The 13,148-nt window shown below is 33.6% G+C and overlaps 1 protein-coding gene across 1 annotated transcript in view; it reads left to right on the plus strand.

The window, feature by feature from the left end:
* RYR2 (ryanodine receptor 2) overlaps positions 1-13,148 on the plus strand; it is a 385,720-nt gene that overhangs the window by 306,165 nt on the left and 66,407 nt on the right. The window contains 9 exon segments of the mRNA XM_054514420.1: positions 2,108-2,189; positions 4,231-4,361; positions 6,095-6,415; positions 7,782-8,022; positions 8,432-8,519; positions 9,576-9,668; positions 10,050-10,086; positions 10,089-10,219; positions 11,195-11,254. Coding sequence (XP_054370395.1) covers positions 2,108-2,189; positions 4,231-4,361; positions 6,095-6,415; positions 7,782-8,022; positions 8,432-8,519; positions 9,576-9,668; positions 10,050-10,086; positions 10,089-10,219; positions 11,195-11,254 — 1,184 coding nt within the window.

The raw sequence follows: 13,148 nt of genomic DNA on the forward strand, positions 1-13,148 counted from the left end.
AGGACAAATCCTATGTCATTTTGACAAAATTTTTATTGATTTAATCAAACATTTGCAGCAATTGACCAAAAACAGTCTGCAGGTTTTAGTGGACTCTGAATAAATATTGAAGCAGATGTGTCCATGATTACAAAGTCAGAAGGATCAATTTTGTTTATAACTTTATCATAGATTTACTGTGGCTTTCTTCACATGTGAGAATTCACTTTGTGTAAGTTACTTTGTCTTTACTCCATCTATAAATACTACAAGAATGGTGTTGCAACATCATACATGCACCTCAGTTCAGTTTAGAGGGGAATCTGGGTGGCTTCTTAAATTCTGAAAATTCTAGGGAAAAGGGAGAAGTGGAAGGAGACCCTGAAGAATTCAGACACCAGAGAAGGGAATGTATATGAAAGTGTGGATATTGGATTTCTGTAAAGGTTCTGATTATAGTGGATTCAATGGTCCTTTATTCTCCCGAACCCAAAATTTTGCAGCCAAAATTTTGCAGACTTTGCAGCCTGCACATAAAAATTGCATTTTATGTATTTCAGGAACTCACAGAAGTATTAGTGTCCAGATGGCACTAAAGGGGGAAATCCTACCCTCCATAGCTAACTCTGAGACTCAGTTATGAAAATCCATGAGAAGTACTTGGAGGAAAAGAATACTGAGCTCCATTTTTTTTTCCTTTTAGAATCTCTAAAAAGTATTATTTAAAGTAGCCCTAAAAGAACTCTTCAAAAATTTGGACTTGAATTCTTGGATCTGAAAGTAATGAGATGTAAACTTCCACTTATTTTATTAAACTATTTCTGTAAAATTCCAGAGACTTTGATGGTATCCAGAAAAAGTAATTGGTTCATCATAAACCACTTTTCCAGTCATCAGCATGTTCATGCCTTGTATAATTTTTGGTCTCTGGTATCCCATGTTTTGGAATTTAATATTTAGCTTTGAATGCTTTATCACTTAAGTTGGTGTTCTTAATCAGCTATTCTACATACATCAGACTGGTGTAAACCACCAAATTTAGAATTCATGAACTGGGAAAGAAGAATTATTTAAAATTGGGCCTATTTATTGTGTCTAGAGCATAGAAGAAAGACTAATTTTTCTTACACACAACTTCTCTTTACATTTTGTTAAGAGTAAGATTTATCTTATTTGTACAAGCGTCTTGACCTGGTGCTTGTACCTGAGAGTACTGGTTAGAGTATACTCCATGGGTGGGTCATGTACAAGGATGGGTCAATCTACCTGAGGTTGCTATTATGATGTAAAAAACACTGAACTCTGAGATGATCTGAACTCAAATCACAGTACAATAAAGGGCTGGACTTGTAGTTTGATACAGTATCTTGTAGGCTCTCCCAGCCCATGCCGTCTTTCCCTGTTTTACTCACAATATTTCATTAATTTCATGTTGAGGGATGAAATTAGCACTGTAGGAGAGACTGCAAAAGATATCTATGGCAAGAATCTATGGGAGTGTTGTCCTTCTTGATTGTACTTACACTGTTGTTACACCGTTACTGCAGACTGCACTAAAAAAGCATTTTTTCAAATAGTTTTTAAGGTTACTCTTACAGTTTTATGACTGAATTACTTGATAATTTTAAAACATCTTTTGGTGAAGTATTCATATGGAATAAATAATTAATTATTGTTTTTAATCCTTTGTAAGTTTAAAGTGTAAATTAAGTACATGCTATTATCTGCTATGCGTGCCTAAATGAAAAAAAAAATTATAAACTGTTATTAAAATAATTAAATATCTGTTTAACAGGATTGCCTTTATTTTGCACAGTGGTATTCTGTTTGTAAAGGTGTCATGTGTGAGCAGTTGGTATGCCATTAATTTAATAAAATTAATGTACTAGTGAAATAGGTTTACTATTTTATGTATTAACATGATATTTAAGTAAATGGAAATTTCGAGTAAAAAGTCTAGCACTTGGACATCCAAAGACTTTGTATTTAGTGGGTAATTGCTGTGGATTGCCTTTGTTAGCTTAATATTTTTAATTCCGTTATTGTCTGAAATAATTTATTTTAATTCTTTGGGAACGTATTGCAAAGAAAAATCTCTTTGTAAATATAGTTTTCTTCTTCTCTTTAGTGGAAGATGTTCAGGTCTCGTGTTACAGAATATTGGCCAGTTTATATGCTCTGGGAACTAGCAAGAGTATCTATGTTGAGAGGTAAGCAGGAAAATAATTCTTCTGTTTTTAATATTTGCATTTATATTTAGCATTATGAATTTTCAGTTCAGAAATTAATATAGAAGAGTATTATTGGAAAGATATCTTGAAAGAAAATATAGATGTGCTCAGATGTTAAGTGGAAAGCAGATGCATTTACTATAATATGTTTGAAATATTGCATTATTTGTTTTTCAAAATACTTTTCCTAATTAAAATAAAAATTTAAAATTATCTGACTTTATAATGAAGAGCACTTGATTTGAGGGTTAACTAAGGTATTGTAAAATTATGTCATTCAGCTCAGGAGTTGTTATATTCTTCCTTCTATAATGTTTAATTGTGATGTATATTTTTTTCTCATTACCCTAAATTTAATTTTGTCACTTGTAAAACACTGTATGTTTTCTAGCTGTTACCCAGGTAAATGAGGCATTGCAATTGCTGTTTTATATACCTCTGTATCTGCTAACCGCCTTTCAAGTTACATTTGGTCTTTGTAAGCCATGTTTGATCATAAAATAGAGACACCTAGAAATATTCAATTTTTAAAACAGAAGAGTTGCACTGCAGTGACTAACACTGTTCTGAAGGCAGCTAAACAGAATGCATTCATTTCAGATATTGGCAGCAGTAGTCTAGGAAGTTCAGTGTCTAGGAAGTAACACTCTTGAGCAGATCAACCTGTACATAACTCTAGAGCAGCCCTATGACATACCCTTGCTTACTTGGTGGTGGTATCACATGCAACAGTATGAAAAATTTTTGGGACCAAAATTTAAGTAAAGAAACCCCCCAAATATGTGGAAAATCAAGGTCTCCTTGATTTCATTAAGGACATAAAATTAATTTATTTTCCTGTTCGGCAAATAAAGGATATAGGATTTCTTTTGAAGACAAAATATATCAGTATAACCAATAATTTTTGTGTGATTGTCTGCCACCAAAATCAAAAAGCACATGCTGTTCTCAGGTGTGTGTGATGGATGTATGTTTTGCTTATGAAGACTTAATGAAAAGGGGGAAAAAAGGAAGGAGAAAACAGTATGAGTGATAATGGGAATGAAGTAAGATTTAACAAAATCAAGTTTAATGAGTTAGATCTAGAAAGAATAAAATCTTCAAGACTGAGATAAACTATAGACCAAGGATGAACCTTGTTAAATCACAAGGTCAGTTTTGAGGTCTTTTTTCCTTTTAACTTGAAAGTTCATGGTTCTCCTGAATTCAAATTCTCTTGAATTTCTGTCACATCTGTGATTTGGTCTCAGCTAGGGATTTCTCACCTTTCTAAATTCTGCTGTGATCAATTAAACTGAAAATTAGAAAGACTATATAGCTGTCATGAAGAACCCAAGTGAAGTGATGGGGAGGGCATCACTTATTTCTTCCTAGAAGCAGGCTTTTTAAAATTTTGAGACACAAAGAATTTTGATTATCAAATAAATGTCATATAGTTGAAGATATTAAAGCAATGGCTTTGTGATAAAATTTCAGAGCTCTTGATCATTAGAAACAATTTTCCACTAACAGAAGAACTTGACTTTCATACTAGACTAAGCATAAAAGTGATTATCATTATTTCTTAGAAAAGTGAAATATCACTTAGATAAAATGATAGTTGATTTTGTTCTCTCGTTCTATCCAGTGGCTTTTTCTTAATACTAGGAATTATACAGTCAGTAAAGTTGACAGGAAAGTAATAGAACAGAAGGCATTTTTATAATTACTTTGGTTTCCCCTGTATATTTTTCATTTTCTATAAGCTGTGTAGGCCACCTTTGAGATTTTATGTCTTTACATATCATTCATATATTAGCAGAGGGTTGCTAGACTTCTCTTCCAAGTACATGTCCTTGTGTTGATGATCCCAGTAATGTCATGGCTTCTCTTTGAAATGCATTGATCTCAGAACACAACCCCAAGGTGTGGTCAGTCAGTACTTAACAGCTGACTCCGCTGCTGGTCCCTTCCAACCTTACCCATTCTGTGGCTCTGTGATCAAAGATGTGTGTCACTAATGGTGTTTGTCAATTCACAGGCAACGATCAGCACTAGGAGAGTGCTTGGCTGCTTTCTCAGGGGCATTTCCAGTGGCTTTTTTGGAAACTCATTTGAACAAGCATAATATCTACTCAATCTACAATACCAAGAATGCAAGAGATAGAGCAGGTATTTCAGAAACTGACATCATGATTATGAAACCATGATTTCACTATAAATGCTGCTTGCCTTAAGATGTGTGATTTTGCATACATTTTATAATGCAAGAATTTTCTTGTAATTTCATGGATTAATTTATTTTCTAAATCTTTCTTTCTAAATCAATTTTCTAATCAATTTCTTTTCTCAGTCTGGTAAAACTGATCATTATATGTTCCTAATGCTACTGATATGTTAATTTTGAGATACCATTCTCAAAATACTATTTTGGAATTTAATTAATGAAGAGACTGCACATTTTTAGTATCTCAGATATTCTATATTTGATCATAAAATTAAGCATTCTTGTCAGGAGCTTTGGTTCCTCAGTTTACATAAACAGTTTTGGATCCCTAAAACATGCTTGCAACTGAAGGAAAATAGCTTTGCTATATTAATTACATATTATGCCCTTATAAATTAAAAAAATAGCAGACTAGTATGTAGATTGGTTGTAATTTTGTTTGACATAAAGGGCAGTACAGATATTTTACAGTGACATTATGTATGTTTAATTTACATATATCTTTTTATTCCATTCTTGATGTTTCATATGCTGCAACATGATTGTTGAATAAGGTCACATGCACAAATTGTTCCTGAAATAAATAGAAGTTGCAGTAGAACTTCACCAGCTCTGCATATATGCTGAGTCTGTATCATACTACAGACACACGAGATGACAGTGTATGTTTGTGTAAGATGTCAGTTTATAATGGCAATAATTTTATAACTTCACCTTTATTTTTAAAAAAGGGAGCATAACTGATTTTTTCTCCAAGGAGCTCTAGTATCCAAACTTTAAAATATCAAAAATTATGCATGCTTACTATATACATATAAAGTCCACTCTACTGTCATGACTTTTAACAGAAATTTGAATGTTTTGTCCAAATTGCATAATCTTTAAGGAGACTATGTGATGTCAGTGTAAAATATATTTGCTCTAAATAGGAGAAGATACTGCTTGGCAAAAACAACAACAAGGAGTTGTGGGATGCTGGTAGAGACACATGCATTCACAAGTTGCAGGCTAAATTTTTGCTCTCTAGATACCTGTGTATGTCATGGTATGTGTCTGTATGTTAAACATGCAGGAGCTACAGATTGTGCTCGCAGAGATTTTTTTTGTAGATGAAAGAAACTGCCTCAAAAATCAAGGCAACTGCAGTGCCTTTTCAGAGGAAGGAACTAAAAATTCAAATGAATTCAAAAGTAAACATTTACAGTCACATATTCATCTCTAGAATCAGTTTCTCAAATCTGCTCAATTTGTTAGGATAGGTAATGGTTTCTGTTTGTTCTATTAGAATTCCAGGTCTCATCTGATGTATTGGTGAGAGATATTTCATTGTATCAATTTGTTTTCTCAACAGCAAAACTTACACGGGAAGGGATTTTGAAATTTAAGGTTTATTTTTTATATAGAAAATTGCATCTGATTTCTGTGAGTTCATTCCACAATATTTACATTGTTGAAGGTTTCATATAGAAATTTTAATTACAGAACTGGTAATATAAACAGTTTATTGCTCAACAGTATGAAAGGATGTGTTTTTTATTGTTGTGTTGGGTATGTTTCCTTTGTATCACAAGGATGCAAATGAAAACAGAAAAGAGAAGTTGTATTGAATAGCAGCTGAAGAGAATTGTTCTCCTTTTATGACCTAGTTTATTGACATTTGATTTTTTTTTTTCAACAGTTCTCAATCTGCCAACTAGTGTAGAAGAGGTTTGCCCAAACATTCCTTCCTTGATGAAGCTGATGGAAGAAATAGTGGAACTGGCAGAATCCGGTATTCGTTACACACAAATGCCACATATCATGGAAGTCATACTGCCTATGCTGTGTAGTTACATGTCACACTGGTGGGAGCATGGGCCTGAGAACAATCCTGACAAGGCTGAAATGTGTTGCACAGCCTTGACGTCAGAGCACATGAACACTCTGTTGGGTAACATATTGAAAATCATCTATAACAACCTTGGTATTGATGAAGGAGCCTGGATGAAGAGGCTAGCAGGTAAGATGTGAAAATAAATCAACTATCAAACAAATGTGTGTGTATATTCAGAATGTATATACACACAGAGAGACTCTGAATCTCTCTGTATTTACCCTTTTAAAGCTGGAATAGAAGAACACTCATATTTTTACATTTTTAAACAATACAGATCTGGATGAACCAGAAATACCAAGTATAAAGAAAAAGCAGTGTAAGCAGTGTGTTTTAATCTCTCTATAAGTAATGTAGGAAGTACCTTAGAACATTTCTTTTTCCATAGAATATACACATGTACCTTTTGCAGTAAATTAAATTCAAGGACTATAGTATTTTAGCCCCATTTTCATTACATAGCAAATTTTCATTTGCAGGCATTATACAGTTCCTTGCTGTTCTGTATGAGTGCTGGATCCTTAAAACCTGGGTTTGAAGGCATATATCTAACATATATTCATTACAAAGAAATGTTGAAATTCTCATGTCATTTTAGTAATAGTTACATTGACTATCATCTCGTGAACACTTGAAATTAATTTTAAAACACTTTAATTCTCAGTGTTACAATCTCTGAGGAAAAGTCACTTCAGTGGTGTAGATTCAATTTTTCAATTAGACTTTCTTATGACTTTCCAGTATTTACTGTACTAGTAATTTTATTCATGGCAGCATTCAGAATGCCTAGTGTTTTGAGAGTTAGCAATGTAATGCACTCTAAGAATAGATAGCAACTGCCTAAAATTCTATGTAATTTAATCAGTGTGTTACAAATGGTTTGGTACCAATGGGCCCAGTTGAAGTGCTAATTTACATAACTGCTATTATGAGTAGATTTTTAAAAAGCTTGTACTGACAAGTCTGAAATGAATCAATTGAATCACTCCCATTTGTGTCTACATACAAGACTTAGTGTGCAGAAGAAATACAGGCAAGATGTTTCCATGGGTTTTCAAATAACCAGAGCATGCTTTCCAGCTCCCCTTCGCTCAAGCAAGGTTCAAACCAGGAGCCAGCAGCTGAGAAAACTTGTGCGTGCGCTATGTAGCTATATTTGTATCCATCCATACCATTAAACAACTTTGGCATTGCTCAATAAAACTATGCAGACAAATACCATGCTGACAGAATTCCAGTAAAGAGGTGTTTCAAGTTTTATGATCTTGCAGCCTTAGTCTGTGAGGTTGCAATTTCTGCCCTCAGACAAAGTGAATTGACTTTGTGAAATCCTGACCACATTTAATTCTTGGCAAAACTTCTGCTGATTTCAATGGGGGCAGGATTTGGCTCTGTAGCATAGAAGTAAGATTCAAGAAAGCGGGAAAAGGTAAAAGATTTTAGTTATATTTTGTGGCCAGGTATATATTATAATATTCATTGCCTTAAATAGTGTTTTCCCAGCCCATCATAAGTAAAGCGAAGCCACAGCTCTTAAAGACACACTTCCTTCCACTGATGGATAAACTAAAGAAAAAGGCAGCAGTGGTTGTATCGGATGAAGAACATCTAAGAGCAGAAGGCAGAGGTGACATGTCGGAGGCTGAACTGCTCATCCTAGATGAGTTCACCACTTTGGCACGGGACCTCTATGCCTTCTACCCTTTGTTGATTAGATTTGTGGACTATAACAGGTATGTGGAGAGGAATAGGTCAATGAATCTCATAAAACCTTCCTTTTTATTGATACCGCCTCTTGTCCCTTGATGTGCCTAGCACTGAATTAAAGTGGCTTTTACTCAGTCTGACAATCTTGCAGTTGCTCAAGCTAATGCTTTCTGACTTTTAGGAGGAGCTGGGGGCTTTTTGAGAAGAAAACAAAACAAAATTTCAGTCCAGATCTATTGGATTAGAATTAGGATTAATATTAAAGGTTTGTAAGGGTTTGAAATAGGACATCAAAAAGCCACAGCTACCAGAAAGGATTAAAAGCATATATTATTGGTTTTGTTGACTTGTATCCTTGTAAAATGTTGAAAAATTATTTCAAAGCATTAAGACAATGAGGATTATCCCCTTTTTCACCTTTTTACCAAATTTTAGGGCAAAATGGCTCAAAGAGCCCAATCCTGAAGCAGAGGAGTTGTTCCGCATGGTGGCTGAGGTTTTCATTTACTGGTCAAAATCTCATGTAAGTAATTCCTTCGTAAATACTTCTTTTTAATGAGGCTTCTTAATAGGTAGATCAGTTATTTAGTGGTTATATTTGTCAAACACATTTAATTACAAGTGAAACTGCAGATGGGAAGATATTAATGAGTCACATTTCTAATACTTTTGAAATGGCAGAGAAAATAAGAGAGTTGGATAGGTTTTTTGTAACATAGTAAATTGATTAAAGATATTTTTCTTACAGATTCTAGTTTGTTTGTTATGGGTTTGTTATTTGGGATTTGTTTTTAATGTGTTAAACTCATTGCATTTTGTATCCTTACCATTTTTTTCTTTTCAATTGTTTTAACCCCATAGCCTTTTTGTAGTCCCACCTAGTAAGTACTGATACTTCTTAAGTAAAACCTGATTCAGTGAATACTGGAGCACAAAGAATTAAAAACACAAAAGAATCAAATTGCTTTAAGGCATTAGATCTTTGTATGGACTCTTGTCTATATGAAATTTCTTTATTTGCTGTAGCTTCAATTGTCTCAAGTCTGGGGAACATGATACCTTATAGCTTCAGTACTTGTGCCTGAATTTGGCTGTAAGATTTATTGTAAACAACACTGTGCACAAAAAGTGATTACACTGTAGGTAGATACCAGATAATGAAATCACCTGTATATTCATAATTTCAGTATTTTATTTAAGTATTTTCTTGTGTACCTGAATATAGTGGAAGTTTATAATGGGGAAAAATGAATTATGAATTTATTAGTAAGGGAAAACCTGTACAATATTTTAATATTGAATTGGAGGAGGGGTGAGATTTTTATCATATCTTTTTCATAGCTAGAGAAACATTACCTTCTCTCTAACATGGAGAAAATCCCCAAACATAGACTACCTGAGTTATGCAATGTAAATGAAGCTGAAATTCAAGGACATTGTTGATCACCTGTTAATTTTTACTGCCCTTGTCTTAACTTGTGGATTTTACAGATTTCTACTTAATTTGTACTTTTATTTAAGGTATGTTTAGATAGATGACTCATATAAATGCTTCTAACTGAGATTTGTGTATTTTCAGAATTTCAAAAGGGAAGAGCAGAACTTTGTGGTACAAAATGAAATCAACAACATGTCTTTCCTTATCAGTGACACCAAATCTAAGATGTCTAAGGTAGCGTAATCATATTTTTCTCTTTGTGACGGGAAGGAGTCAGCAAGATTCCAGAGAAGCAGCTTTTATTGTTTAATTTTTTTGTTTGATTTTTTTTTGAGGGGAGGAGATTTGCTTTTGGTTTTTTTTTTTTTTTTTTTTTTTTTTTTTTTCTGGTGAAGAAATCTATTGAAAACACTGGGTTGAGATGCAAAAGGTAGACATTTGAGTAACACATTACAAAATATTGGCAATGTTAAAATGCCAGTTCCCCTGGATGAGGTCACACCTGTATAGGTAATAAGGAAATTGTCAAACCAGAGACAAGTGCAAAGTTGCTAGTAAAATTCTTTTATCTAATATTGGATTTGGTTTCTTTTTAATCTTTACTTTATTCTGCAGGCAGCAGTTTCTGACCAGGAAAGGAAGAAGATGAAGCGAAAGGTGACCGCTACTCTATGCAGACCTCTCTCATTGTGGCAGCACTGAAGAGATTGCTTCCAATAGGCCTAAACATTTGTGCTCCTGGAGATCAAGAGCTAATTGCACTGGCCAAAAATCGTTTTAGCATGGTAGGTGCTCTTTTTGCACTTCTAAAAGTTAAAAATATTTACTAATCTAATTTTTTTAATGTTTCACCCTGTGCTAATTCTTACAGCTTGATGCAGAGAATCAAGATTATAATTCTGTTTTATAAGGGCACAGTGGGTGATTATGGTTTATATCTACATATTTTCCTCATGGCTTAAAACATTTCAATTTGAACATACTTATGATCAGTATGGATGTATTTCAGAATAATAGGATATGAACGGAGATGGCATTCAGTATTTGAACTAATTATTTCTTTCTCCTAATTTTTAATGCAAAATAGTGGTTTTTATATTTTTATGAAGCTTGAATTTAGTTGGAGTTGATCTCTAAAGTCTTTTCTAATCTGGTTGATTTTGTGACTCTCATAAAATTAAGAACTAGCTGTTTCCTAACTTCTGTGCCCAATATAACTAATTCTTTTTAATCACTCTCATGTGAATGAAAGAATTTCTGTAGGGATAGACTGTTTCAGAAGTGATTCTTTTGGGTATATACTCACAGTTCAATACTTTGATTTAAATTTTGAATATACTCCTTTTCTCAAGCTATAATACTTTATACACTCTAGGGGGTTATAGGATCATTGGACTGCTGAACTGAATCCTATAAAGGATGCTATGAAAGAGCTCTGCAAAAAAAGAGAACTCAAATCATAAAAGGCTCTGTTCATGTTATTGACTTTATTTGGTCAAACTTTCTGTCTGTGTATGTTAGCAATTTGAAGTCAGGCTCGCATTTAGTGTGTTGCTGTGATCAGATATGTATGATGACATCCAGTACTTGATCCTGCAAGCTTGGTTAAGAAAAGGTTTGTCTCTGATATATTTCTCAATCTTTCACATTGTCAGTTTCATTCATCATCTTATGAAGCCCAAGGTTGATATTGATATGAATCATAACGTTTCCTAATTACCTTCCATTCTTAATTTATATGATTTGTAATCTATTGGCAGAAAGACACTGAAGATGAAGTACGAGATGTCATCCGTAGTAATCTTCACCTTCAGGGCAAGGTAATCTATGTGCAGCTTTTAAATTTGATTTTTCTTCCTTTATATTCATTTGTCGGCGCTGTATAATGGCAACCTGCCTTGGTTTATTAGGATAACTTGTAGTTCCTTATTCTCTTCTGTCAAGTAACTTGTTAATATTAACTGTTAAATGTTAGGTTTTTAATGTGTGTTTATGTGCACTATATACAATGATATATGGCCCTTCAAATCTCTCTCCATTCACACCATTAATACAAAGTTGGAGATGGAAGGAAGTTCTATCACTGTTTAAACTGCACCTGCTTCTATTTGAGATAAAGTCTGCAAAATGCTCAAAGTTACTTAGTATCAGCTGGAAGTGTGAATGAAAAGAAAGCTGCCATTTTGACATAGTCTGTAAAGTGAAAAGTCTCCAGTTTTCTCAGTTTGGTTCCTGCTTTTCAGCCCTGGGAAAATAAGGTATTTTGGAAAAAGTATAGATTTCTGTTACTGAATTCCAATTAGTGCCAGGTGAATAGCTTTAGGGGAAAATCTTGAAATGGCCAGCATAATGGAACTGTTTTATTGATGCTTCAAATAAAGAAAAAGAAGCCAGAATATGGAAGTGTAAAAAAATTATGCATCTGTCTCTGCTACTGAAGAAAGGTGGAATCGTACCAATGGATCTTGCTTTACTTAGGATTGTCCTCTACCTCCTCCCCCTTCCCCATCTTTTATTCACCTCAAGAGAAAACTGAACTACTGTTTTCTATGCTTATTAAAAGGTCACAAAAGAGTAAACCTGATTTGAAAATCTGGTGCTGTTTTTTCTGGACTGTTACTTAAGAATCATTCAGAAGTCTAGATTCCACTGCAATCAGTGCATGGCAGTAATAATTTTTTTTTGATGAGCTGGTAGTGGGATGGTTCTTCCTGAATAATATGTGAAGATTAATTTTCTTCCATCATATTTTCCATATGTCTCTGCCATGTTAACAGCAAAAGTATTTAATCCAGTAGCTTTAAATTATAGAGTTTGCACATAGAAAAGTTTACTCAAAAGCAAAAGATTTGGTTAAATCCTAAAACCTTGAAATACTTATCCTTATATAGCAAATATTGTTATATACTGAGAAGCAGAAAACAAACAGGCAAAGTACTAGGAAGAAAGCAGTGTTTCTGAAGATCTTAACGAGCAACAGTACTTAAACAATGTGAATGCCATGAACATAAAACCTTTGAACATGAGGTGATTTTGTGTATAAACTTCAATACTGTTTTCTTAGTGAAAGTGATAGATATTTCTGTTCTGGCATTTTCAGTATGTTTACATTGTAATTTTGTGAGCCATGCAGTTACAAGTCTTGCCTGGGATGTTGCTGTTTAGCACTTACCCTCCTGTTTTAACTACTTCAGTTTCTGTTTTGTTTCTTCAGTGATATGTTCTGCTGTTAAGAAATTTCTGTCTGTTACTGCTTTGTTGCTGGAAGTCATGATACATCCTAATACCTTGGTCTGTGCTTTCTCTTCAGAAGCTTCCTATGCGTCAATTAAAAGTTTGCTCTTGTTAAGCAACTTACATCTTCTCTGTTTATACCACATGAGAATAAAATTTCTTTTAAATGTCTTAGATTGATGCAATTTCACAATGCCTTGATAATTAAGACAAAAGTAATTTTAGCTAAATCAAAATCACACTGTTGGATTTTCCAATTGTAAACCTTTCATCAGTGACTGTAGAAGTTCCTATATTTGAATGAATTCCCAGTGGAAGATGAAAATCTGAAAGAGAACGACATAAAACATAGATAACAAAACTAAACTGCTGTTGTAGTTAGCTTTATTTTACAGCTGTTTACATATTGCTTTAATAACTTTTAAAAGCTCTGATTTAGACCTGCATGTGACAAGTAGTTAACTGCAGACAAAACTGTGA

Source organism: Molothrus ater, chromosome 3 (genome assembly GCF_012460135.2).
Source record: "Molothrus ater isolate BHLD 08-10-18 breed brown headed cowbird chromosome 3, BPBGC_Mater_1.1, whole genome shotgun sequence".
In the NCBI taxonomy this organism is placed as follows: Eukaryota; Metazoa; Chordata; class Aves; order Passeriformes; family Icteridae; genus Molothrus; species Molothrus ater.